Here is a 26,751-nt window from a genome sequence, read left to right as displayed (position 1 = left end):
ATGATGTTGGAAACATATCTTTCAATTTTCAGGGAAGAGTGTGTAGACCTTTTGATGGTAACACAAAGCTGACAGGTCTGTCAGCCAGGCACTCCACATCTCCACACAAGTACATTATCAATAATCACATTGTTGACCAATGACAGTGATAAAGAACCTGCATCCAAGCATCATGGATACTGCACATAACTTGTTATTCCCATGTGAATTTGATCATAAGATTTGGAAGTATACATCCGCATGTTGCATAAGAAAGCATTTTAATATGTTTCTGTTTATGTCTGTCTTTTAATCATTTTCCTGTGGTGTGTGAGGTTTATGCTTGCAAATGACAATTTTTCTTCTCCTCGTGTCTCTATCTCACTCTTCACAGATAGACTACCATTTCTCTCTCTGTCTCTCGCTCTCCCTCTCCCTGTTGATGGATGGACAGATCATGTATATCCAATCTAGCAGTGCTCCTGATGCGGTTAGGGGCTGTGACAAGTCTCTGGGCGGGGGGAACCGAGCAGAGCGAAGCAAAGGAACGGGGTGACGAAGAGGACACGACATCTGAAGAACACTCAGAAGAAAAAGAATGCAGCAGAGAGAGGGACTGCGTAAAGTGTCTGCATAGCGCCCTGTGATTGTGTGTGTTTGTGTGAGGCAGCAAACACCTTCTGCTCTGCCCTCTGGGCTACTGTGTGGCTTTTTCTAGTCAGTCCTAACTTACTGGCTCATAAACTCCACCCAAGCCAATGATGGTAACGAAAAATTCTTTAGTTACATCTGATAGTGCTGACATGGTGTGTGTGTATCAGAAGCAGTGGGCAGAGTGTTAGAGCCTCTCTTCCATAGCTACTGCATGGACCACAGAGTGTTACGGATGGAGATTGATTGTATGGATGGCTGTTGACATTCATTTATACATGAGTTTCAGGGTGCAGCTGCAAACATTGGCCACTAGGGGGTAATGTTCTCCTCACAGTATTCAAACGAGCCACTATGCTCTCCATAGAAACTGTGGTGCTTATCTCAGGCAGCAGTGGGTGATTTCCTGGTTCATATTGGCAGCAGGGTTGATGATAATGTATTATCACAGGTTGTAACAATGCAGGTGGTGGTGTGTGTCTGTGTGAGTGAGTGAGTGTGTATGTGTGTCGGGGTTGGGGGTGGAGGGTGGAGGGGGTCATCTCCACTGCCCCCTCCTTCTTCCTTCTTCCTCCACACTCCCTATGGATCCTTTTTCTGTCTGATCACTTTGAGAGATTTCACTGAGCCATTTGTGTAAGTGTATGCACGCTGATTTGGAACAATATTTGAAAAGAATTCTTCCACATGTAGGTTCAGGTAAACTAAAGCTACATTTCACTGGCGGATGTCAGCAAATCTTTGCTTTGGGAAATTGCGTCTGACAAATGCTGATGAACAACTGCATATTTTTTAAAGGCCCCTAGGTAGGAAAGCACACAAATCTTCAAGGTGAGGAAGTCGTGTTCTGGGCTAACCTAAGACTGTCTGACCTCTCAGAGGCAGAGAGGTCAGGGGTCAACTCACTTGACCCCCCCTCGACCATATCAGCCTCTCTGAATGCATACTAAACACACAACTCCCCACACACATACCTTTACTCTCCCTAGATGGGTTGTACACAGTTGTTGAGAGAAACACTTTCTCTTGTGGCCATACACACACACACATATATGCACAGAATAAATAAACAAAAAAAGAGGATGTGATTGACGTACGCCATACACCCCCCACCCCCTCTCATAGCCTGACTTTCCCTTGTCTCTTGCCCCATTAAACCCTTCAGCTCAGCCTACGCTCACACAGACAAATCAGAAAACACAGTATACAAACAAAAACTATAGAACAAAAAAAAGGTCAACAGAATCCGCATTCCTCCTCCATTTTAAAGGCACCAGGCAAAAAAGCAGCCATTTTCTAAAACGTGGAATCGCCAACCCCCCCGCCCCCCCCACCCCTCCCCACCTCTTGATAGTAATCAAATTTGGTCTCATCTTTTCATTTTCTCATCTCTCCTCCCCATCTGTGTGGTGTAACTCCTCTCTTTCTCATTCTCTCCCTCATCATCCCTCACTGTCACTCGGCAGCTCTGAGCCATTGACCTACGACCCCCAGGCAGGTTCACCAGCGGGTCAGGAGCCTGGTGGGGGGAGACAGGGAGGAGAGGAGGGGTGGGAGGTCTGTTTATTGGGGGATGCCAGCTTCCTCCTTTGGCCATGGATACAGCCTTCACTACCGCTGCCATAGCAACTGGACGAGACGGCAGAGAGAGAGAGAGAGAGAGAGAGAGAGCAGACTGCAGAGAGAGTTGCTGGGATGGAGCGCTCGCTTCTGTGATCTGGCTGTAACCTCCACGGGCACTCGCACATGTTCACGCACATACGCACACATGTATTCTCTCTCTCTCTCTCCCACACACCCAGTCACACTCACATGCACACATAATGACAAACTGGCACACACACATAATCCCATACGTGCTTGCAAAATCTAATCAAATTTCTTATTTGGACTGCCAGGCTGTGCTGGAAAAGACTTTTTCAAGTTACAAGATTGATGGGCATTCTATGTTGGCTGCAATTAATTGCTGCATAATTAGACTTACAAGTTATTTATTGAAGCAATTTGGAGAATACAAGAGCCTGGGGATATATAAAAACCATTTGATCACGAGCTGCGTAAACTTTAAAGATGTCCTCTCACAAGCATTATTTGGATAGAAATTAGCAATACAGCCTCCCCCCAAAATGTTTCCCATGTTAATAAAATGATAAATGACAATAAATCTTGACTGAAGTGAGTGATGTGCTGGAAGTCTTATGAGGTCAAATAAAGGTGAGGGTGAGCGATGCAGATAATAAAAACCTATACGATGGAGGGAGCCGTGGCATTTTGTGCACATTTTTGGTGCGTGCAGGTGTGTGAAGCTCTGAACCAGCATGCTTAGCTCAGAGGGCCTCAGGGGTTAGGGCTCCATCCAGGTGGCGTCCCACAGCAAACAGGGGTGTTGCAAAACTCTGTTGCCACTTGCTATTAATTATCCCTCATTTGGTGCTGTGCCTTTATTTATTCAGACCCTTTCAATATCTTTCCTCTCTGTTTGTGTCATTTCTGATCCTCGCTCTGTTGCATTATGTATTCCAGTCTGTTTAAATTATTATTTTACTCTCAATCCTATTAATTTAAATTTCTTTTACTTTGCCTGACTTTTTCTCTAAGCACCCTCTTTGGTGTCTTCTTTTCTGTTCCTCTTGTCTTGCTTCACTCTGTCTCTCCTTGCTCAAACAAATATGATAAATGAGGCTATTGGTGTCTTTCAAGAATGAGCTGTGATCAGAGGGCCTTTGATGTTTGACAGCTTTAATGATATATCTTGATGAATAGATGTACAGTAATTTTCACTTCATGTGACACACTGTTTTGCTATTAGGTACATTCTTGTTCAGCGCTGTGAATAAAACTGCTATTGAAGTGCATGTGTGTTTTTGCCCATTTTTCTTTACTTGCATTCCTTCGCCTTACGTGTTCGGTGACAATGTCAATGCACTTAAGCCGGCGAGCTTATCTCAAGTGTTTCAAGAGGCTCTTATCAGTTTTCTTTTTAATAACAGGATGAACTACTTTTAGTGGCACACGCACACTCACTAACACATAGGCTGGCTGTACACACACACACACACACACACACACACACACACACACACACACACACACACACACACACACCTACACACGCACACACACACACACACGCACGCACACACACACACACACACACACACACACACACACACACACACACACACACACACACACACACACACACTCATTTGAAAGAGGAAATATAAAATGCATATTTTTTGATAATGCAACACATGACAAAAATGAAATGCAAAAAATGTAAATAATGTCCAAATGTATTCTGTGGTGTTGCTCCTGCTGAGATGATCCTGTAGCATTAATTGGTTTAGGTGTGTGGTTCAGCCGTGGTCTGGCTTGTTAAATATTCTTGGATTTGGCCCAGTGGCTCAATTCCAAACACTATGTGAGTGAGGGACTCAGCTCTGTTCTGCTCAGTATGTTGTTCCCCATCTTCACCAATAGGTGGAGCTATGTACATAAAACAGGCCATGAGGTTGGTATGGTCAAATGCCCTTAGGCAGCAGGAAGAGCTAATCAAATTGCCAGTGTGTCTGTGTCAATTACAGTGGGTCAACTTCATAAGAGGAATAGGCCCAAATCATATTTGCACCTGTATTCTCCCAGCAGTCCCTGAACCAGAAGCAGAATAAATACAGAGAGGCCAGAGGAGCCTCTTAGCATGGCAGTCAGATATCCAGGTTGATAATGATATGGAAATGATGGTTTTCATAAGCACACATTCTTATGAGATATTAGGCTTTTTCTGAATTCCATAGATAAAGGCTCAGCGCGGCTGCTCTGAATGATGAGTTTCACCATTTGTAGATCTTGGTGAGATGAATAGCGGAGTAAAGCTGATACTCTTGCAGTGGCGAGCCACTATCTTATCACTTTCTTTTATCGGACTGATAAAGTAAATGACTTTGCTATAGGTGTGCAACTCTTCAAATTCATTATGAGCCTCTGCAGCCCGGTGACTATCGACAATGCTGGGAGTCTGTGATGAATGCAGGGCTGTCTGCTACAGTGTGTGCATAGTCCATGGTCATGACACACTCCAATGGGAGACTGATGGGAGATGAAGATGTTTTGGGAGGTGTGGAGTGGAAGAGAGACTGCTGGATGGAGGATCCTTGAGCCTTGTCAGATCAAATGAAATGCAAATTAAAAGTCTTGTTTAGGGTTAATATAAAGCTCTGGGAAGCTGGGGTCTTGTTTTTAATCAAGGCACTTGTGGGGAAACGTGCATAAATGAGCAACAGGCCGTATTTGTGCAGCATCTCATGAGGGAGAGCATCACTTGTAGTTTAAAGTTAGAGGGGGAAAAGATTGGTGGCAGGCCCTTTAATTCTCTGCCGACTGTTAGCAGTCCCCATGAGGGTGTTTTAACAGCGCCAAGGGAGCAAGAACTGTGATCACTTTTTGGCACAAAAACGCACACACAAAAACACTGATGCTCTCCTCTTTAAGAGCACACACACTCACCTCAGTGTTGTGTTCAAAGGTAGTTAGATCAGCAAAACAAATGAGTCGGTGAAAGAGGTTTGGAATTGTCCCAGGAGGAGCATCCATCTTCGTGGTGAGTGGCAGCTCTGTCAATGAGCGCCAGGGCAGTAATGCACTGGTATTTGGAGGGCAGGCGGCGTGTGTGTGTGGGTGTGTGCACAATGTCCAGCATCCGGACCCTCATAAGCAAAGGATGCTGTTATGGAGAATGCTGTTAAGTATAGCTGAGTGGGACTGTGTTGTACCCCAATCAGAGCTCTGTCTCCTGTATCAACATTACATGGAGCCTAGTGGGTGCATTCTTCTTTCCTGCCCGTCTACTTTTCCTGCTCTGTATCTGCTAGAGAAGGTATCTCTGTCTCTGTCTCCACTCCGCTCATAACGGTCCATAATCCCTACCGAGCCAACCTGGCGGTATTGCAGAATTTACAGTAATAATGAGGACTAATAGAGGCAATATCCATCCATTTGACCACTAAATCAGAAATGTAGCTGAAGTAGGTGATGAATGTCATGTTCCCCCCCAATTTTCTGAATCATAAATGATGGAATAAGTCTCTTAGGTCCAGATTAAGCTCCACTGTGAGCTCAAAATGCATGTCCATGTGGAATCCCTTTTGAAATACAGTCTTGAGGTATCCAGTTTGCCTCATAGTTTTGGCATTTTGCTGATGCTGTGAAGTAATGCAACTTTTAAGCAGAATAAGCCAATATCCTGCTTCCTATACTGACTGACAGTGAAGATGGAATAATGATAATAAAAATGTGATACTTTTTAAGTCATTTCAGAAATTTGTCATTTTTCAGGGAGAGCACAGGGTCACATTGTAGAATCCTTGGAGATGATATTATCACTTTATCAATTAATTATTTTGTCCATAAAATTAAAAAAAAAAAATGTCCTTCCTTTCTTATACTCAAGGTGACTCTTCAAATTTCATGTTTTGTCGGTTGGACCACCAGTCCAAAATTAAATCTTATTCTTTAAACTGAATGTAAGTGCTGGCATGTAAACCAGAGAAAATACCCACATGCTCACAGTTGATGAGCTGGAACCAAGAGTTGCTTGGTACTTTTGCTTATAACACTATACAATTAATTAATTAATCAAAGTAGTGAATTATTCCTCAGAAAAATTATATAATTTAATTTATGTTAGCGCTACATTTTAGCAGGTGTGCATACCAATGACTGCAGATTCTCACTTTGCATAAAAACATACAATAATATTAAAAAGGTAACTCGCCATAATTTCAAAAACTGTTAATATAATCTTCTCTTTGAGCTAGATCTAAACTCTGCTCACATGTACATCCATTATGTGTAATAATTAAATTACATACACATACATAATGCAAGCCTTATATACATACGGTAAAAAGTCACAAGGTAATTACAATTCAGCTTGAATTATTTGCAGAGATTGGTTTGCTGTCTTCTTAAGCAACATTAATAGGCTATAAAAAGTGTTGTGTTTAACTTACTCATAAGTAACATAGGTGGATTTGATCTAAATTGTATCAATTGTCGCATGAAGTTGTCTCTCATGATACAAAGCAAATTAATTGCATGGTGTTAAGACAGTATTAGCCTTCCATATATCATCTTCATGAGGAAAATGGAACCATCTGGGGGGGAAACTTAGCGTTACTTTAGCACTTCAGCTAAGAAAAGCAATTTATGTTGTTGGCAGTAACATTAGAAATGTCAAATTAGTCGTTCTAGACACCTAACATCATTATATAAGAGGAATTTGGAATAACATTTTTGGAACAGCTAAGATCAGACTGCTAATCTTACTTTCAAATTGTGAGTGTGATGGCTAGTGTTTGCTAAATCAAAACAACTACCATACCAGCAAAATTGACAGTCTAAAGTTTCACATGTTGTAATATAAGCCAGTTAACGTTATTATCACAACACTGAGGAGATTCTTATCTTAAGGCAGGGTTGGGTTTGTCAGTCTTCACTCTTTACACGTGAGTTGCACACAGCAAGTCTATTTTTGTTCTGGACATCTCAGAAGTTGGGCTTGACGTTGTATTCCCTGTGACTTGGGCCCATCCCACCACCCACATCTAAAAGAATCTCACTGATGGCTTATTTTGGATCAAATCTGGTATTTCACTGAAAGGTTACAATTGCATTTCTTAGGAGTCTATCTTAAACTATTGCTTTTATTTTTGATACTTCTGTACATTATAAACTTGTGTTCATGAGGCAATTTTAAAAACAATATATAAATGTGTGTATGTGTGTGCACGTGCGTGTGAATGTGTCTTTATTATAACTGTGTGTTTATGTATGTCTAAATTTTATATTAATATCTGAATCACTGTTGTCTTTTTGCTGCTAATTACATCATCTTGCTGCCCAAGACAAGAGCCAACAAGTCCTGATTTAGAAGAAACCTGCACTTGGAGAGACATTTCATAATGGAAGTATGGAAGTATGGGAGACTTTTGTAAAACTCTGCAGGAAAGTCTTTCTTGCTGATTATTGTCTTGGCCAGCACTCAGACAGCAGTAACCCCATGCCTACAGCTCAATGTGCCCTGCAGAGTGGAAGTCCTAGCCAGCCTCCTGCATTAGTGATGCCCCTCTGCCCTGCGGCTCCACTCAGGGAGAGAAAGGAGACATCCATGGCCGTAGCTTCTGCACGGCTGTCTGCAGGCTGCAGCCACATGGTCGCACTGTAGACGCTGATGCTTCCCAATGAGTGAGTGAGTAGGAGACATTAGCGTACAGGCAGACACATAAATGGCACCAAGATGAGATCAATTAGACTGAGAGGAAGGTCATTAGGCCCCTCTATGGCCAGTGGTCAAAGTGCGATGCTTGTACACTGCGTCGTGTCAGCTGTCAGCGTGAAAGCATGTATGTGTGTCCTTTTTCTAAAATTAATGTTATGTGACTGTATTTAAGTGTGTACACATTTGAACACCGCTGAGGTACAGTCAAGCAGCATTTCCTCAGGTGAGTGTATGCTCAGTAGGTCGAACCTGCTGCAATACCTTGTTGTATTTGCGTCCCCGGGGCTGCGACGCAGGGTGGTGAGTAATCGTGCTGTGTCTGTGCATGCATTGCCATTGATTTTGAACCGGCTCCTAGCTCCCCCAATTACCTCCTTCTCCAGGCTGCCAGTCCCTTTGCTGTCAGGGGGGAGGCTGGAGACTGGGGCCTCAGCGAGCTGTTTGTTTACACTGCTAATTGCTCCTGTTGTTTCCTTTCATTAGCCCAGGCTGAGCTATTGGGCTGCCTCACACAACTAAGTGCTCTTAGCCTTCTGGTCCCCTAGCCTATAGTAAATATTGGCGATGTATACAGCATCTCCTAACATATGGCCGCAGACTGGAAATGATAGGCTCTGCTGGTGCAGTTGTGTTTTATTCAGAGCCCCATGGAGCACTGTGCTGCTCCGATTGTGTCTGAGTTACAGTCTGGTCTAACTGGAATAACACACTGAGTTGTCTTCATTGACACAAAGAGGAAGGGAAATCCTGCTCAGCTGCACTCTGGCTGACCCTTACACATATTCAGCTGAGCTTGCTTGAAGTTTCCACATTACATTTGTGTGATGAGCATGCATTTATACCCATGTTGTGTATGTATGTTTGCATACATATGTGTGTCTAGCTGTATAATCGTGAGTTTCCAAGTTTGCATGACCTCTGTGAATTATGAATCAAGGGGTTGAATGCCAGAGTGGGTCCCTGTGTCTGCAGTGCCCCCTCCCCACACCCACTATCCCTTACACCCCCAACCCACACACACACATACTCATGTAAACTCCCATGCAGAAGCCCACAGCATCTCGGCACACACAGCCGTGGCTCCTTAATGACTGCCATCCCTCTCTGTGCCACGTTATTAATTAGCTCAATGATCCTTGCCGATGGGACCTGTGCCGAGGATTAGAGCCCTCAGCACCCGCACCCCTGGCTGCTGCTGCCTGGCCAGCATAGGTGAAACAAGGCGGATGTGGGGTTGGGGAGGTGTGTGTGTGTGTTTGTTTGGTGTGTAAGAAGCTATAGTATGTGTACAGTAAATATGAAAAGCTTTTGCGTAAGTTTTTTTTTTATTATTATTATTTTTAAATCTGCATATGTGTATCCCACATGGCCTCTTGTTTGTCCCTCTGAAATGTTTTTGTCTCTGTGTTTGTGAGCAGAAGGGGTCAAGAAAGGGACTGTAGATTGTACGAGAGCCTGGGGATAAATCATGTGACCACGGTGGAGGAAGAAGGGTGGGTGCCACCTGGCTCAGCGCAGTGTGCAGCATGTTCAGCTCCCCAGTGCACCACAACTCCCAGCACCACCATACTCAGCATCATTGTAAGATTCATGGACTAGTACAGGTTCCCAGTGCCACTGATCTTGGCTATGTTCTGAGTTACCATGCACACTGTAATCTATCTAAAAACAGTAGACTCCATTGCACTCCTCAGTCTTCCTGCCATGTATAATTGCAGAGGTGTTTTTCCTCTGTGTGTTCCCAAAAATCCCACTGTTCATCAAGGGCTTAGTCACTGTGGCATGCAAATCTACATTAATATTTTTGTCAGGAGAGAAAAAAGGAAAGAGGTGAGGGAGGATGAAAAAAAAGGGAAACAGCCTCTCCAGATGCCTCACAATTGCACAGAGCAAATGAACATAAATGTCACTGTCAAGCTGAAATGAAGAAAAAATGTGTCACAGCAGCAAACTGTGCTGGAGTCAGAGGACAGCAGGACATGTTTTGCATATGAAGAGGTGAATGCCCAGGGAGAGAGAGGGAGAGACTGCACCTGTAACAAATGACTCTAACCTCCCCTCCCTCCGATACCTTCCCCTTCAAAATATAAGTGGTGAGAGTCAAGTATAAATATGATGTGCATGACAGACTTACTCTCGCAGAGTTGAAAGAATGCATACTTTGGGGAACATGTGGTAAATCTTTTTTGACATTGCAGAACTGGAATAATCTAACTCAGTTTAATGGCCTAGAGTCCTCTGAGTCCGCATTCACATATTTGGATCACCAGTGGAGCAACATCAACACTTCCTCTGCTCTGCATGTTTCCTGTGGTGCTGCTCTAACTCTGCCCATTGCTTCTGAGATGTGTAACAAATGTGCACGGTGCTGGGTACTAAGCAGTAAAGTCAATGAGGAGCTTGGGCATGCGTGAGGATGGATATGCAGGGCATGCAGTCGCTCCAAGGTGACAGTGAGGTGTGTTGTGATTATTGACTGTGTGACCTCGCGCTGACCCCGGCTGTGAGCGAGTAAAGGGCAGGGAGTTAGTGTGTGCCGCACCGCCTGTCATGCCCGTCAATACACTGATGAATGGAGCTGGCGGTTATTAAAGCAGAATTAGAGCGGGGAGGGGGGAGCGGGATAAATGATGGCGCAAATGGTTGTGCAGTGGAGACTGTGGAGCCGGATGGCACAGCATCAGTGTCATCAGTCTTTATTACCCTCCAGGGAACAGAGGGGGAGAGACAGGGAGCGGTCAGCGCCACGCACCCCTCCACCCACCACCAACACCTAGGTTGCACCCCCACATCCCCCTGCTCGCCAGACATCCAACTAATCCTGACACATTATAACTGGATACATACCTGCATGCTGACACTCAGGGCACGCACACAATGCAGTTTATCTTCATTCTCACCAACATGAACACATTGTGCTTGAGCATACTCTATTGTATGCATACAAACAGATGGAGACACATACATGTGTGCATACACGAACACACACAAACACTCCCTCTATTTCATTTTACCCATCATAGGCTCTCTCTCCCAGCTTCTCTGCTTTCCCCATTCCCCTCTCTCCCTCTGTTCCTCTCTCCTGTTTTCCCTCCTCCATTTTCTCTCTCACCGAGGGAGTGGAGGACCCACACCACAATCAATCATGGTGAAGTCACAGAGCACAGCGGCACACTCAGGGCACTGTGCAGATAAGCTGGTTGGAGAAAAAAAGACGAGATGAGAAGGAGAGAAGAGAAGAGAAGAGAAGAGAAGAGAAGAGAAGAGAAGAGAAGAGGAGAGGAGAGGAGAGAAGAGAAGAGAAGAGAAGAGAAGAGAAGAGAAGAGAAGAGAAGAGAAGAGAAGAGAAGAGAAGAGAAGAGAAGAGAAGAGAAGAGAAGAGAAACTAGGGGCTGCACTTGGGGGGAGACTTTGGAGAAGGGGGAGGTGAGGGGAGGGAGGAAAGGGTACACTGGGCTGCACAGTCAAAGAGCGGGCACTCTCTCCACCAGGGCAGGTCAGGAATGGATGGTTGAGCCAATGCCATTGGTGAAGCCCCCGTGAGGCCCAGCCTCTCACCAGAGATCTCTGCCTGCATACAGATGTGAGCGTGCCATTGATATTCTCCCCCTGTGCTGCTGCCCCTGCTCCGCTCCGCTTCTTTTTTCCTAATTAGAGGTTTATTTATTGATACCCCAGTTAATGTCTCTCCTAATTTTGCAATAGTTCTGTCTCCATTACCCAGGAGATTCATTTGCCGCAGTGTTCGCAGCAGTGCCTCCACTAGTTTGTGGGAACCTCCTCACTCACCTTCCTCCTAAATCTGGCCTGTGCTCCACCTCATCCTTGGATCCACCTCCTATGTTATAACAACATCTGCCAGGGATGAAATCTGTGACCTCAGGTTGTGTGGAATTCAAAAATCCAACGAGCACATATAATTGTGTGGCTGCTTTTTCTGGAATATTTTATAAAATCCATTTTTTTAAACCCAACTTTGCAAATGTGAGGTCAAATACGAGTAGGCTGGGGTGGCGTTTAGCTCACTTGGTAGAGCTGCCGCCCCATGTTGAGGCGAAAGTCCTCGCTGCAGGTGGCCCCGGTTCAAATCCTGCATCGGGCAGCCCTTTCCTGAATGCCTGAATGCCTGAATGTACTATCAATTAAAGGCAATAACCCCCCCCTCCTCCTCCGAAAAAAAAAATAGGAGTAGGCTGCAGGTTTTTGAATGTGTAGTTTGAATTCTGCTTTGACTTCTGAAGTGTTTCTGTGGCCTTGGTCAGTTTGCATGCCCAGACATGTCAGGAGCTCAAAACACACTTTTATTTCAAAATACACTGCAGACATTGTACAGAGCCCATAAATAACAACAGAAGTAAGCAGTATTGAATCATGCACAACATTGCACAAACACATTCAGTGCTTTGGTCTAGCTTTTCATATTCTCCTAGCGCACTGAAGCAAATATTGATAAATGAAGTCCAGTATGAGCAATAGCCCAGATGACAGTGATGCTTTTGTAGACAAGCTGGGTGTAATTCGTTTAAGTACACCCAACATTTTATAAAACAAGTTTATCGTATTACTTACCCAGACTCAGACAAACTCATCTGTAACAATAATCCTATTTCTTGCATTCTGTTGAAAAATAGCTGTTGCACTGCTTCTAACTCTCCAGCATATTAAGAGCTGCGCTAACTGAAACCAGCATCTCTAGTGAACACATAGTTCCTCCAGCAGCTTCAAGGTTGGGCAGTCAGTCATTAATTTGTATTACATTGCCTTACATGTTATGCATAAATTATGAATTCATTATTTTTTTTCTGGATAGTGATTCCTAGAATGTACTGTGGTCTTGTTGTTTTTGTTGTTTGGCTTTGCTGCTGCTGCTGCTTTTTAGTATTTGATGATTAAATACGTCTCTCTGATGAATTAAAGATATGTTTCTGCCTGAGAGCAAAGGATTCTGGGGTATGTTGATTACCAAAATAAGATATGCAATTTCATACATTTTCATTTTGTTCTTGCAAGAAACTTTTCCAGAATTCATGTTACTCTCTGTGGATTTGGTGAATGAATCTGCATGGTCACACATTTTTTTAAATGGCAATTCTCTTACAGAGAAATATTATTTAAAACTGTCTCTGAACTTGATCTGCTTCATCTGTTGAATCCCGGTTTAAAAAGTGTGGTTGTGCTATATCTGACTCTTTTTTTGTTGTGGAATTTATCTCAGAAGTATTCATGGCCCACATGCTTTGTTTTGTGATAAACTTTCTTACACATGTTGGAGAAATGGTCATTTGCCAACATTATGCTGTATGAATATCGCTTTGTTTTTCTTTTTGCAAATGTATTTTGATCATTAGTTATAATCTGTTAATGTGGCAGTGAGGATGAAAGTGAAATGTCTCAGGAAAGACCATTATAATATTTTGTTTGTTTTTAATCCAGAGTTCTTTGTAATTGACACATGCCTTGGATGACATTTTTGAATTTAGTTTAATGTTAATGTGGCTCAAAGTCGTAGCCGAGCTCAGAGTAATCATCAGTCAATGTGGTTTTGGCATGCCGAGCTATAATTAAGTGGCACAAAGGTCACTTTTAATAACTCCATTATGTTTATTTGGTGATAATGAATGCTCAATTCAAAGGGGAAAATGTTTCCTGGTTGATCCCAGAAACAAATCCCTATTTAGTTAACTTGGGGATTTTGCATTTGGAAAAAAAAAAAAAGCGACTAAATTAGCAGGGCTTTCTGCTGTCTGGTGCGTTGCCTAATCTTGGGGCCAAGCTTGGCCTGACAAAATGTGTGTAGAGTAAACGTTGATATAACAACCAAACCACGGACTGCACCCCACCAAGTATGTCAATATGATGTGATTGGATCATCCTTCTCATTTTGAACCCACTCAGTGTCACCCTGCACGTCTCTCCCAGCTGCTGCTCCCAGCCCAGGTGCTGCTGCACTGACTGACTCATGGATCACAATCAGCCCTCTCGTTCAACCCAGCAACATCCCTGTCAGTCTCTTCTGTCTCCCCAGGGCTCAGTCTGATCCCATTCCAGCCACCACACTGACTGCAGCTGCCCCTGGCTCAACACTGGAATTGGATGATCTGATGACTAGTGTGAATGGTCGATAACTGTCCCTGCAATGAAACAAACCAAACTTACATCCCTGGATATAATTCTGAGGCAGCAGCAGCCTATGGTTGTTGTTGCTAATGTGTCAGTAGAGGAAGAAAAGATGCTTAACAAGAACAAGATATAAAAGCAGTTCATTGGAGAGACTATTTAACTTAATGCTCTAATGCCCTTCAAATAGGGAGGATGAGCTTTTGTGCACCAGGCATCGACACCAATGGGTTAAATAATGATGGCATTAGTGTGTGTGTGGGTGTGTGAATGAGTGTGCCTACGTGCGTATGCACCTTTGTGCATTACTGTCTGTGTGCTTTCATTTGTGTGTATATGTGTGTATGTGCCTTTCACAGGTGATCAGTCAAGGCTATCCACTCAGCCCTTCTCTTGCAGCCCCCTCATTACAGCCCACTATCTCCTCTAAACACCTGCAGCCCCACAGCCCACCTTCAGCTCCTGGGCCCACACGCTGCCTTTTTTTGTCCCAGTGTAGAAAGAGCCTGCCCATCACATCAATCTACTGCACTGTTTATATTTATGTACAGGAGAGAGGCTAAAAAAGGCCCCTCTTACTGTGGGCTTTATTGACTAAGCATTAAGCGGACATTATCAGGCGATAGCCTAGTTATTTATGAGCCGGTGATAAAGGCTGCAAGACTGAGTTATGTGAGAACCAGGAGCAGGATGAAAGCTGCTCATACAGCAGCACTGATACCCGACACTTGCCTCTCTCTGTCTGGGTAGAGAGGCACGGCAAATGCGCCAAACGGAGCTGAAACACTCAAGGATTTATGGGCGGTAAATTTATGCTCCCCATAGGTCAAACGAGGGGCTGTTTATCTGGGTTTCATTGTCACTGTCCTCGTGGCACTGCGCCGCAGGTACTGAAATTTTCATATTTGCCTTAGGCATGTAGCCAAAGGAGGGGGAGGGGGGATCTCTTGCACTGACCTTCTGAACTTAGTTTTGAATTTTCAGAGCAACACGGTGCGTGTGCTTTTGAGATGTTGACATAAATTATGTATGACAGAACAAACCCCTCCCTCACTGGGCATGTTGAATACTTGTGTATTTCAGTGGTATGTAGTAACCTTGCAAAAGAGGTCTGAGGGTGTCTCTGACCTTATGTGGGAGGGTTGCATGTCTCAATCTGTCCTGACTGACGTTTGTTGCCCCATACCATAACTTTGATTTTGTTTTAAAACATGGATACCTAATCTGAAGTACCACTCTCTCTTGTGTCACTTGAATCCTCACACCTCTCAGACACACACTTCTCACTCACACTTTCTCAGTTTACACTGATCTCAAACACACATTGACGCCCAAATTTTAACACACATACATCCTCACCTCTGTATACTGTACATGGCACCATCTTACCCAGCCAAAGCCATCTTTCTCCTCAATAAACCAGGTCAACAAACAAAAAGCAATTATGTTGGGCAGCTGCCGCCTGGGAGTGGGTAATTACAGTGCGGTGTGGACAGCTTCATTCTAAACAGGTACTAAAAGCATCATTAATCATCCTCCCTCTGACGCCTCGCCCTGGTCATGTGACACAGGCTGCTGATGAGCTGGGGAGGGGGGATCCGCCTTAGGGGGGGAAGGAGCAAGACCTGATTGGCTCCTTCCAGAAGTCCTTTTAGAGGTCAGCCAGTCAGCAGAGATAACCTGCCAATGACCTTGTATCACTTGACCCCTGAGGGCCCGCCAGGTCACTCTCATATCAGTTGGAGAACAGGCAGCGGAGAGGCAGGAGGGAAGACGAATGACATGGATAGAGGGAAGAGGAGGAGAAGAATGGTGCGAGGGTAGTGGGAAGGCACACAGAAGGTTTGTGTGGAGAAGCACTGGGAGGGGTGAAGATGAAAAATAAAACAGTAGGCGTGAGGTTTGATTGAGCACCTGGGCTTCCCCTTTTGCATAAAATGGCTGATGAAAAAATGTGTTTTTATAGCAGCAAGGCCAGTCCTGATGGCTGCTTCAGCCCTACCCCCCACCCCCACCCCACCCTCTCCTCTCACTCTCTCACCCTTTCCCTCTCTCCCTTTCTCCCTGTCCATTGTCAAGCTGTCCTCAGGTTGGCTGAAAGGTTGATTACATCATCTGAATCTAATTACCGAGGAGCAAAAACATCTGTATGTTTGTTTTTCTAATGTTAATTAGTCAGTAGTGTAAACAGCGAAGTGGCCAGAGACTACAAAATGTGAACACAGCCTGCCAAATGAAGTTAACGTTATACATTTCCTCTGAATTATTTGCCAGTGTTGCCTCTGCACATAGCCTACCATGTTTTTCGGGCTGTGAAGCCAGCACGAGGATCAATCCTCTCCTGCGGGAAATACAGCCAAGATGGCGCCTGACAGAGACTTGATTGAGAAAAGTTTGTGAACTGTTCCCTTGCTGAGCACAGACTGACACGGAAGGCTTATTGACAGATGAAACACAAAGACAAATCTAAAAGACAGAGCGCCAGCGTCCTCAAACCGGTACCCATCCCCTTCTCCTCTGCCCTCCCTCTCCACCACACCCCCTACAGCCCCACCCCTTCAACCCAGCTCCCCTTCTCCTCTCTCTCCATATGTCTATGAATCTGTCACTATGGCAACCTCACCCCAGGGGCAGGGGAAGAGGGGGCTTCCTTTCGTTCAGATAAATAAGCATCGACGGGCTCATTTATGATGGTTTGTTTAGGGATTATAAAGCACTGGTGTGAGGTCAACATGTGTGTTCCTATACACATGTCTGGACAGAGGAGTTGGTGAATGTGTTGTATGTTTGAGCCTATTTGCATATGACTGCATCTTGTCGGTCATCTGTATTAAAGCTGCACTCCAAATATTTTGGAAGGGGAACAAGAGAATGAATTAAAACACTATATTTATGTATGCCTTAAAACATTATTAATGTAATTATATTTTTAATTATTGATATAATGAGACATCTTGTCGTCTCAAGAAGGATATTGTGATTGATATTTTTAAGAGACAATTTTTCTTTAGGATACAAACTGCAGAGAGCAGTGGCAGGAGAACCAGTCATTAAATCAGTAGATTATATCAATGGCATCATTAGTGTAGCTGGTCCTATGGCTGATGTCTCACATGCAGTATCAGCAAACTCTAAAGGCTCATCGCATTGTTTTCCATTTTCCCCCCCTCACTTTGTGCTTGTCTGCAACTTTTGAAAGGGCAACCCAAACTAGTGAGGGGACAGCGCTGCACAGGAGAGGTCAGAGACAATCAGAGGTAGGTAGTGGGGCCACCTTGGTTGATTTCACTGATGCTTCATGATACCACAGGGTGATACTGTATGTATACTGCTGTCCTGCACTGCTCTGACACACAATGCCAGATGTCTCAGGACACAGGGAATTTTCCTATGCAACAGACTCATAACCTTGACATCGTTTCACCTCTGCGTGCACCCCTGCTCACTCTTTTCCCCTCACTTCCCATCCTCATGATACCTTACATTGACTGAAAAGCCTCCCCTCCCCCCCCCCTTTCAAGAGCAAATTTCCCTTTGCAGCCAGAAGTGCTGAGTGCTGCTGTTTGCTTTGTACACACAAATTCGCTGAGGCTGTAAGCTGTCCCCAAACATCTGCTCCCTGGAGTGGAGCAGGAGAGGCAAGGCAAGGACTGGATTGGTGTGTATGTTGTTCAGTGTAGCTCTGTCAGAATATGTTATGTATGGATTTGTGTGTGAGTGTGTGAGTGCATGCGTGTGTGAGTGAACAATTATTCAAATAGGTGCTTTGTATCTTTTTGTGCGCTTTATTAGTAGCACCTAGGAAACAAAACACATATTTGTGTAATTGTACACAGGGCATCCACATATATAATAGGCACACACACTCAACACACAGGTGCACTTCACTTTCAACTTTCTTGATGTACAAATTGTTTGGTAGTCAAATATGTGCATGGGACCGATGAAAAAGACAAATAGTGCATGAAAGTCTTTGCAAATAAAAAAAAACAGTAAAATCAGACGAGCAGAAAAACTAAAAGGGAGGAGAACATTCAAATGATTAGTAATTACAACAACAACTGAGCTATCTATAAGTGCTTCACATAGACTTGGAAAGAGCTTAACTTGATCAATTGATTTCATTTCCCTGAGCACAGGTGAAGATATTACATGCATATTATGCATTAAGTTAATTTTAGGTCAACTTAGCATTAATTACAATGAGCTCAGAAGGAACCCACTTATATCTTGTTCATTTAAAATGTAATGTAAGCTATTCTGTAAGCTGCATGTGTTATCTCATTGCTCATGCCACACAGTGCTCCTCAGGAGAATTGCAGCAGCTGCCAACATCAGCTTGGCTGCAATAGAAGACAATATAGAAGAAAACAGAGAGTGTCAATAGCTGTTCAATTCCTTAATTAGGTTGTATTACCCCCCCCCCAAAAAAAAGAAGAAGAAAAAAGGCACGACACTTCACTTTTATATATGATGTTAAAGCTATTGTTCTCTTTTATGAATATGTTACTGTAATTCTTGATTTAAATTAATCAGTAACACATAACAGATCTGGAATGATTTTCATTGCAGGAAATTATTGATTTAAATGTGGGGAAGTGACAAATACATGTGAAGACATTTCAAACTTGTTCAAAGCCGACATGGCTCTTACCTGTGGCACTGGTACATTTTGAGATGAGTTATTTTGGTTTGCCCGTGTATGAGCCCTGCACAGCTGTCAGTCTCCTGAACCAACAGTACATCTTCAGGAAGGGATTACAGAAGAACACAAATTCATCAGAGCAGAGTCACACTCAAATGCTTTTGAACTAAATGTCAGGTCTGAACAAACAATGTGGTTCGCCTTTCATCAATTGAGAGGCAAATGCTGAAGCTGCCACAGAATTAAATTAAAGTGATAGTTCACCCAAAATAAACTACTTTTTTATCTTTATGATTCACATTAAGTTTTTCTCTGCGCATATATTCTTACTTACTGTTGGGTTTCTATTTATTTGCATTTCTAAGTGGATCGATAAGAGCTGTGATGGAGTAAGTTTGGATTTAAAAAAAAAGAGTCTGAGTGCACACCTGCTGCAAGCATCCTCTGTGCACATTACAACCTGTAACACGAGCCCTGCATGTGGCAGGGTGGTGCGGGACATGGTGGGGTGGGTAGGGGGGGGGCACATTTTCACAAGATGATAAAAGAGTTTCTAACAAGGTCAAACTAACACACTTCGCAGTAGGAACATTGGACATGAGAGACCATTCACAAATTGTTTCATCATTGTCGTCCCCGTCATCCTCATAACCTTCACCTTCAAGTTCACACTTATTTGCATTAAAAAGATGGGCGCATTTGATAGTTTTGTTAAACATTCCACTTTGTACTATTTTGTTTAAAGAAGGCAGCCTTAATGGTGTGTATTTTGTTTAAATGCAAATTCTGAATAAATTGAGTTCAACACATTATAAGTCTAGCTTGTATGTAAAATCCCTCTTATCAATTCCAAATAAAACTTTTCAACATTTGTGTTGTCACAAACGCCTCTGTCGACCTTTAAGTTTAACTTTTCTTCCTCTCTAGCTTTCAGTTATATTAATGAGATGCACATTATAAAATGTATTGTTTGGGAGGGATTAATGTCTGAATTTTAAAAAACATTTCAAATAAATATACTTGATAGATATAATCCCCAGGCTTGTAATTAATAGTTGCACTAAATTTTGTTTATGCTGGCTCTGACATGGAATCATATTAAGTGTTGAGTACGCTCAAGTATCTTTAATTTTTCAACTTTGCCATTAAAAATAGGTCTGCAGTTTATATCCAAAATGCTATTGGGTGAAAAGACTCTTTCATCCAGTTTATAAAGTGAGCCAGTAGCATATTTTTTGACTTATTAAAATAAGAGCCGGAGCAAAAAATTAGGTTAGCTCTAGGTGTAGGAAAAAAAAGCATTATCTGGTCTGGTATGGAATTATAATATGAACAATTATCATATGGCCTGGTCGCCCTTCTATTCAGCTGGATGAAATATTATTGTGTGGACATATAGAGACCCACCACCAGAACAAAAGCGTTCTAAGTTGCTTGTTGGGGTGAATAAAAGAAGAAAACGAATGAAAGAAAGAAAGAAGGCGAAAAAGCTCAGACTTCGAGGTCACCCAAATGAATGGTCCATCCTTCTCTCTCTGAGCCGCTGACCGGGTCATCGTTGTCCCGAGGCAAGACAAAGGTCAAGAGGTGAGAGGTGAACTCTGGTGTAACTGCATATATTAGCTTGGCCTTGCAGCATCCATGTCCACTCTTGCGCCTTTGCAAGGATGCAATTATCTATTACCGGTTATTATCATGATTATTATTATTATTATTTGTAATTTATTTACACGCCTATTCCCGTGACGTCACCCGTTTAGACTTTGCACAGACCCTCTTATTTCCAAGCTGCAGCCACCCAGCTGCTTTAAGTTGCATGTCTTGTCATCATTAATATGTTTGGCTACCTTCATCTCCAGTGCAGGCGCCGCTAATTGAAAGCTAAACAAAAATATTCCCCAACATAAAATTAATGCGGCTGATGGACCATATCTTGATATTAAAATAGACATTAACATGATAGAAATGCACCGTGATGCCGGGAACACAACAGTGTTTAAGGGCCGAGTTTATAATCATTTACTGTCTATGAGATGAGCTGTGAATCTGGAAGGAATATTTAGCTGCTGGAGACACACAATTTATTGGTTGATCTGCAAAACAGCACAGACAGCGTTTTATTGTCTGCTCTCCCGCATGAGTGTTCAAGCTAAATTATCATTTTCTGATGCATGTACAGTGGTAATAAAAGACGCAACAACTCCCGGTCGTGATATTTCTACATTCCATTAACATGCAGTTACAGATGCATGCAAATGCTCCCAGATTTGTGCCTCAAATAGATGGATCACCACGGATCAATACTCTTAATACGAGCGGTCAATAAATCTATCAGTCAATTATGGCATTTTTAATCATTCCGTGTTGATCATGGAAACAGGACAAAGACATAGACAACGATGGAGCTGCATTTAAATTAACCTGATAATTATCTACTAAGGCATCGTGTTTAAAGATGTGCCTGGTCCACAACAGGTGCATTTGACTTTTCCCTCAAATGCCAGAGACAAACAGATTTATAAAGAAATAGGAAAAGAAGTCTCCATAATGTTGTCAGGGAGGAAGCAGAAGTATATGTTGGATTCATTTTGTAAAAAAAACTTCTTATAAATGTGTTGCCTTTCTGTGTCGATAGAATATAAATATCATCAAATGTCGAACTAAAATAAATAAAAAATATATTAACCGAGTTATTTTAAACGAACTAAAAGAAGCATGTTGTCCTGCTGAATAAATATATTCCAATAAAGTCTGTTTCTGAATAAATTGTACAAAATAAATAAACAAATAGTCTGCCACCGTTTCTACGGACAATTAATATAACTTTGTATCTTCGTTTGCACTGTGTAGATAGGAGCGCAATGCACTGACTCGAATTTTAATATTCAAATCAGAGCGCCAGTCTGAAGCCGGGGAGGATGACAAATTGTTTTGACCCGTTCTTGCATGAAGAAACTTGCCATCGCGCTTCTTGCAATAAGCATCCATCGTGGTAAGCAAATAAAGGTGATGCCTGATTGAAACCGATGCAAACGCGAATCAAAACATCAGCAGGCTGGTGCCCTCGTTGTGTAACGCATGATGCAGCTCCCGCGGCTCACGAGTTCTGGGGCAGGTGTTTTGGCGAGGTCGGTCCTGGAGAGGGGCAGGTGTCCACGGTGTCCGCGTGAGAGTGTGGAGCCGCGCGCCCCGGGTCGCTGAGCAGCCCGTCTCTCTGTAATTTCTTCTGCTTCATGCGTCTGTTCTGAAACCAAACTTTCACCTGCGTCTCGCTGAGCTGCAGGGCGCCAGCGACCTCCACCCGCCTGGCCCGCGTCAGGTACTTGTTGAAGTGGAACTCCTTCTCCAGTTCGGTCAGCTGCTTAGTGCTGAAGCTGGTCCTCGGGGCCCCGTTCACTGTGGGATGGCCATCCGTGCAGATGCTGCTGCTGCTGCTGCTGCTTCCAGCCTCCACAACACCGACTCCCGAGCCAACAACACTGAACCCACAGGTCATGTGCGTCCTGACTGGGAACAGAGGGCATGAAAACAGTCGTCAGCAAACTTCATGAGGTTCATCACAAAAGAAACACAAAACCCTTTTGAATAAAATTATCCAAAAGTAAGATTAAAAAAAATTAGAATAAAGTTGAAACAGGAAAAAGTTATAAAATAAACTTTACTGTTTTATTTATATGATGTTATGACCTTTGTATAAATATTCAAATTAAATATATGTTTGTTTGTTTGTTTTTTCAATTTACTGTAAAACAATTCTGATGATTAGAAGTAAAATGAATAAATAATCGTCGGTTTGTTTGGTACAAAGGCAAATTAGTCACAGTAATCAAATATTCAAGTCTTCAATAGACCTAAATTATTTTTAAGAAACTTTAAAAGATTTTCTTGAAATGGCTCTGAGCCAATTTCACACTGGAGCTTGTATAACAAAGATGGACGTCACAAGGCATCAACTTTAACAGTTTGTGGGTGGTTTACAAAATCTCCTGATGCTGTACAGCAGGTGAATGGGGACCTGTGTGTGTGTGTGTGTGTGTGTGTGTGTGTGTGTGTGTGTGTGTGTGTGTGTGTGTGTGTGTGTGTGTGTGTGTGTGTGTGTGTGTGTGTGTGTGTGTGTGTGTGTGTTATCTAAAGGTGTGGACGCCTGTGCAATATCATGCAATGCAAATCAACAACATCACAAACCAAAGCCGGAGAAATGACCAGAGATTTGACTGAGAGACCTGAACGTTTCACAGTTACTGCAGGGCTGTTGCACTGGGCTGTAGGATACTGTTGAGGTTTTCATGTCTCCTTGCCCACCAAATAAAATTAAAAAAAAGTTGTTGTGTATATGTATGTATGAAAGTAATCAGAGGAATGTTTGGCGATTCACAAGAACTTTACAGCGATGCGTTTACAGTCCATTAACTGTATTCATCAGAATCATTAATAATTTGCCTTTAGGCCTTTCTGTGTCAATGACAGTTTAACAGTTTACAAATCCTTTCAAACACTGTATTAATGACAAATGTCTTCATTTTTTTCCTCTGAGGTTTCTGGGTTACACATTAAAGTATCATCTGTGCTACTTATGTGCAATGAATGACAGGAACCGCAGCTATATCCTGATTTTTCATTGCTGACATTGTGGCTGGTCGTCAGTGTGTCTTTGCCTCAGAGGACATGCGCTGCTTCTCCTCCTGCATAATGGAGTCAGTGTGCCAGGTGTAGTCCAATGTCTCCCACCACAATTCATAGAGAGGAAGGTTAACAGGCCTCTAGCCACTTGGAAAAGCACAGCAGATGGAAAGGTCAGTTATAGGATAAATGTCGACATCTGTGTTTTAAGAAAATGAATGTCAAGGTAACCGAGCCTGAGAATTAGAGGCCAGATAATATGAAGAACCAATACAGAGTAACTGTGCGTAATTAAGAACTTCAGCTTTCAGGAGTGCAAATCACATGCACATTCTGATTAATGGCTCCAAAGATAATAGAATTGATGCCGGCCAGAAGGCATAAAAGAATCAAACTAAATATTTGAGGAATGACTTGCACGTTTAAAAATAGCCAGCCAGCAAAGGGAATGGAAGGGCCTTCCAAAGCCAAGGAGAGAGAAGAAGAAAAGGGATGGATCGATACACATTGCCTCAGTCATCTGGGCATCCAGCCCACAGTAATTCAGGTGCTGTCAAAGCATAATTGAAGAATGACGCACTGGGAGTATATACACTGAGCCAGGAGATCAGGTTACAGCAGGTCTGTGGAGGCCTTTCAACATGGAGGAATACGCGAGACTTTGCTTTGTGCCAAAACCAATACAACCTCAAGAGGAAAGCATACTCTCAATAATGACTCTTTTACAAGTTACACAGTAGCGCTAATGAGTTACTCCTACAGCTGATCCCCTTCGGAGAGATATAGAAAGAGGTTACAAAGATACTAACAGTACTGTGAGGAGATGTCTTTGTGTGCGTGGGTGGGTGTGAGCAAATGGCTCTCTCAAGTGCACGGGTGTGGATCAGATGAGTGGCTAATGTGTTTTATGACAAAAATGACTCTTGGACCAGTTAAAGTTTGTTGTTGTCACCTTTTGCTTCCCTCACTGTGGCTTAACCAGGGGAGATGTTTACCCTCTGATTTACTGTACTCTCAACATAGTAGAAATGGTTCTTTCCTTTTTCTTGCACCTTTCAATGCTGCAACGTTTAGGACAAACGAAAGGTGCTGGTTTCACACGGTGACATCATCAGGTCAAAGTGTATGAAAGCACATCATTACACACTAATCTGAATTTTGATGGCGTTTGGTTTTGATGCGCAGTCCGTCTAATGCACATCATTTTGGATTTTGAGCATAACGAAAAGCTGTAAACTGTATTTGTTGCATCACACGCAGCGATGTGGTCAAATTAAAGGTGCTGATTGAACTGTCTGTACACAACGACTCCATAATGCAACATCTTACAGAGATAATATGTTTGATTTTACACTGTTTTCCCCCCACAATTTTGAATTTTGTAGCAGTTTTGTGTTTGTTACAACCCTTGCAGAGGAACTCAGGCCTCTTACCACAAACACTGTGTGCTGGCCAACCAGCATCTTTGGTCACTGAACATTTGGGTCAGCAGCAGCTCACAGCAAACACAGACTGTTCTGTGGATGAATTAAAAAAAAAAAAAAAAAAGAAGGCTGGACCACCGTTGTTGTAAATCTTCCTCCATGTAAAATTTATGAAACTCAACCCAAGTACAGCGGTCAGTCAGTCAACTGACATTATTGATCAGATGAAGGATCTATATAAAATACTATAACTCATAAATTTGAAGATTGATAGGCATTTTTCACATTAGCAGGCTATTGGTATTTTTTCTTTTTAAAGCCTGGGATGTGTATTCTTCTGTGGGCTCTCTGCCCAGGACTCATCCGTCAGGGAAATGATGATCTGTGACAGCAATTATGTTAAAAAGGTGGACACATGTAAAGGTGCTGCAAACTGAAATCAATACACAAGGGCTTTCATTACAAACAGACAACTAATCAATACTCAGGGAGCACTCCAGCTTACAAGAGTAAGTTTTACTCAACTTCCTGTGAGTCTGGACAGGCAGTGGTCTGTTGCATTATTCAAAGGCTACTGGTAAGTAAGGGCGAGGGTAAATAATTGATCATTTTCTGTGTTGCATACACATTGAGGCTAAGCAGGCCTTTTACCAGACGTCACTCTCCCTCCATGTGTACAGTCTAGATCCTGCTTGGAACAGTAGGTGGAGCAAAAAAGTTAAATAACCCAACAGATTTACATCAACATGGAACCGTTAAGGAAATAGTAACCGAGTCCTCATGTGCATATTCAAATTTGGCGTCGAGCAAACAGCTACTTGTGTACGTCTTATGTTTTGATTTGCTTTTTTAAAAAAAAATTAAGCGGAGACATTTTTTCCAATTCAACTGTTGTTGTTGGAGGAAATTGTGCACGATGACGCACAAAACACGTCAGCTTTTTTCTCTTTTTTTCCAGCCTGTGGAGGAAACTTCGACCAAACTTTGCCAACTATGAAAGAAAAGTCACCCGGAGCTTAAAAACCAAACCCATTCAGCCTGAATGATAATGTCTCAAGGTTAGTTCGTGCCTCCTGTCGTGCTCAGTCTGCCTTGACAAAAACTTACCCGCCCGGTGCTGACTCCTCTTCACTCTCATCCACTCAAAAGTTTTACTCCTTTCATCATCCACATCAGCCACGTTACAGTCCGAGCTGGCTGAACTTCCCACAGCGACGTGAATCTCGGGGCCATGGTGGGAGTAGAAGTGGATTTGCGCGGTGGGTGACCCGAAGTCGGAGAGTCGCGTCTCGCTGTTATTTGACGCACAGTATCCGCGTCCTGGACAACCCTGCCCCTGCGCCCTGCACCGCCAGGGGACACGGGAAGAGTGGGGGCAGGCCGGTGTCGAGAAGCCCTCGAGAGGCTCACACGGCGGTGTAGGAGGAGAAGGAGGAGGAGGAGGAGGGCTGTCCGAAGAGGTGCACAGAGCCAAACTGTTAGAGAGAGTTAAGTACCGGGGATGCAGAGAATTAAATCCTGAGGCAACTTCCACCTCCAGTTTTCCCTCCTCATCTCGTCTGGCGAGTTGAGGCTGAGTCCTGCCGCCCAGGTCCCGGTTTATGACCTCTTTTGCTCGGCAGCAGCCTGTGAACAGAGGGCTACTCTCCCCTTCAGCCGTTAACTCTTGATAGGAAGTCATTATCACCTCTCCCCCTGCATAATCATTGGACGGGGTTGCACTTCATGCCCGGCCTCTCATGCATCCAGTAACGCATGGTCAGGCGGCTGGACGACCGCGGGGACATTTCTCAGAGGAGAAACAGCAGTCCCTGATTGATGGAGATGACGTGCCCTCCTGGTCTCGGCCAATAGCTGGACATCTCTGTCATCAGGGAGGACAACACTGATTAAGCCGAGCAAGCAAGTTGTGAAACTGACTTCAGGTCAATATTGTCAGAGCATGAAGAGTAGCACCATGCAAGCTATATATATATTTATATAAATCGTCATCATCACACTGAGGGCCTTCATGGGCCTCTCACCTACTCAGACAG

At 43.3% G+C, this 26,751-nt stretch overlaps 1 protein-coding gene across 1 annotated transcript; it reads right to left on the bottom strand.

The window, feature by feature from the left end:
- Positions 1-20,813: 20,813 nt before the first annotated feature.
- On the bottom strand, positions 20,814-26,396 carry hoxc1a (homeobox C1a; the record flags this gene model as incomplete). The annotated part of the gene is made up of 2 exons (XM_083975183.1): positions 20,814-22,178; positions 25,823-26,396. The coding sequence occupies 2 exons, from the start codon at positions 26,394-26,396 to the stop codon at positions 21,769-21,771; spliced, it is 984 nt and encodes a 327-aa protein (XP_083831309.1). The 3' UTR covers positions 20,814-21,768.
- Between the last annotated feature and the right edge of the window lie 355 nt (positions 26,397-26,751).

The sequence above is a fragment of the Trachurus trachurus genome, assembly GCF_905171665.1.
Source record: "Trachurus trachurus genome assembly, chromosome: 7".
NCBI lineage: Eukaryota > Metazoa > Chordata > Actinopteri > Carangiformes > Carangidae > Trachurus > Trachurus trachurus.
The sequence above is the reverse complement of the archived record's forward strand: the minus strand, read 5'-3'. Positions and strand labels throughout refer to the sequence as shown.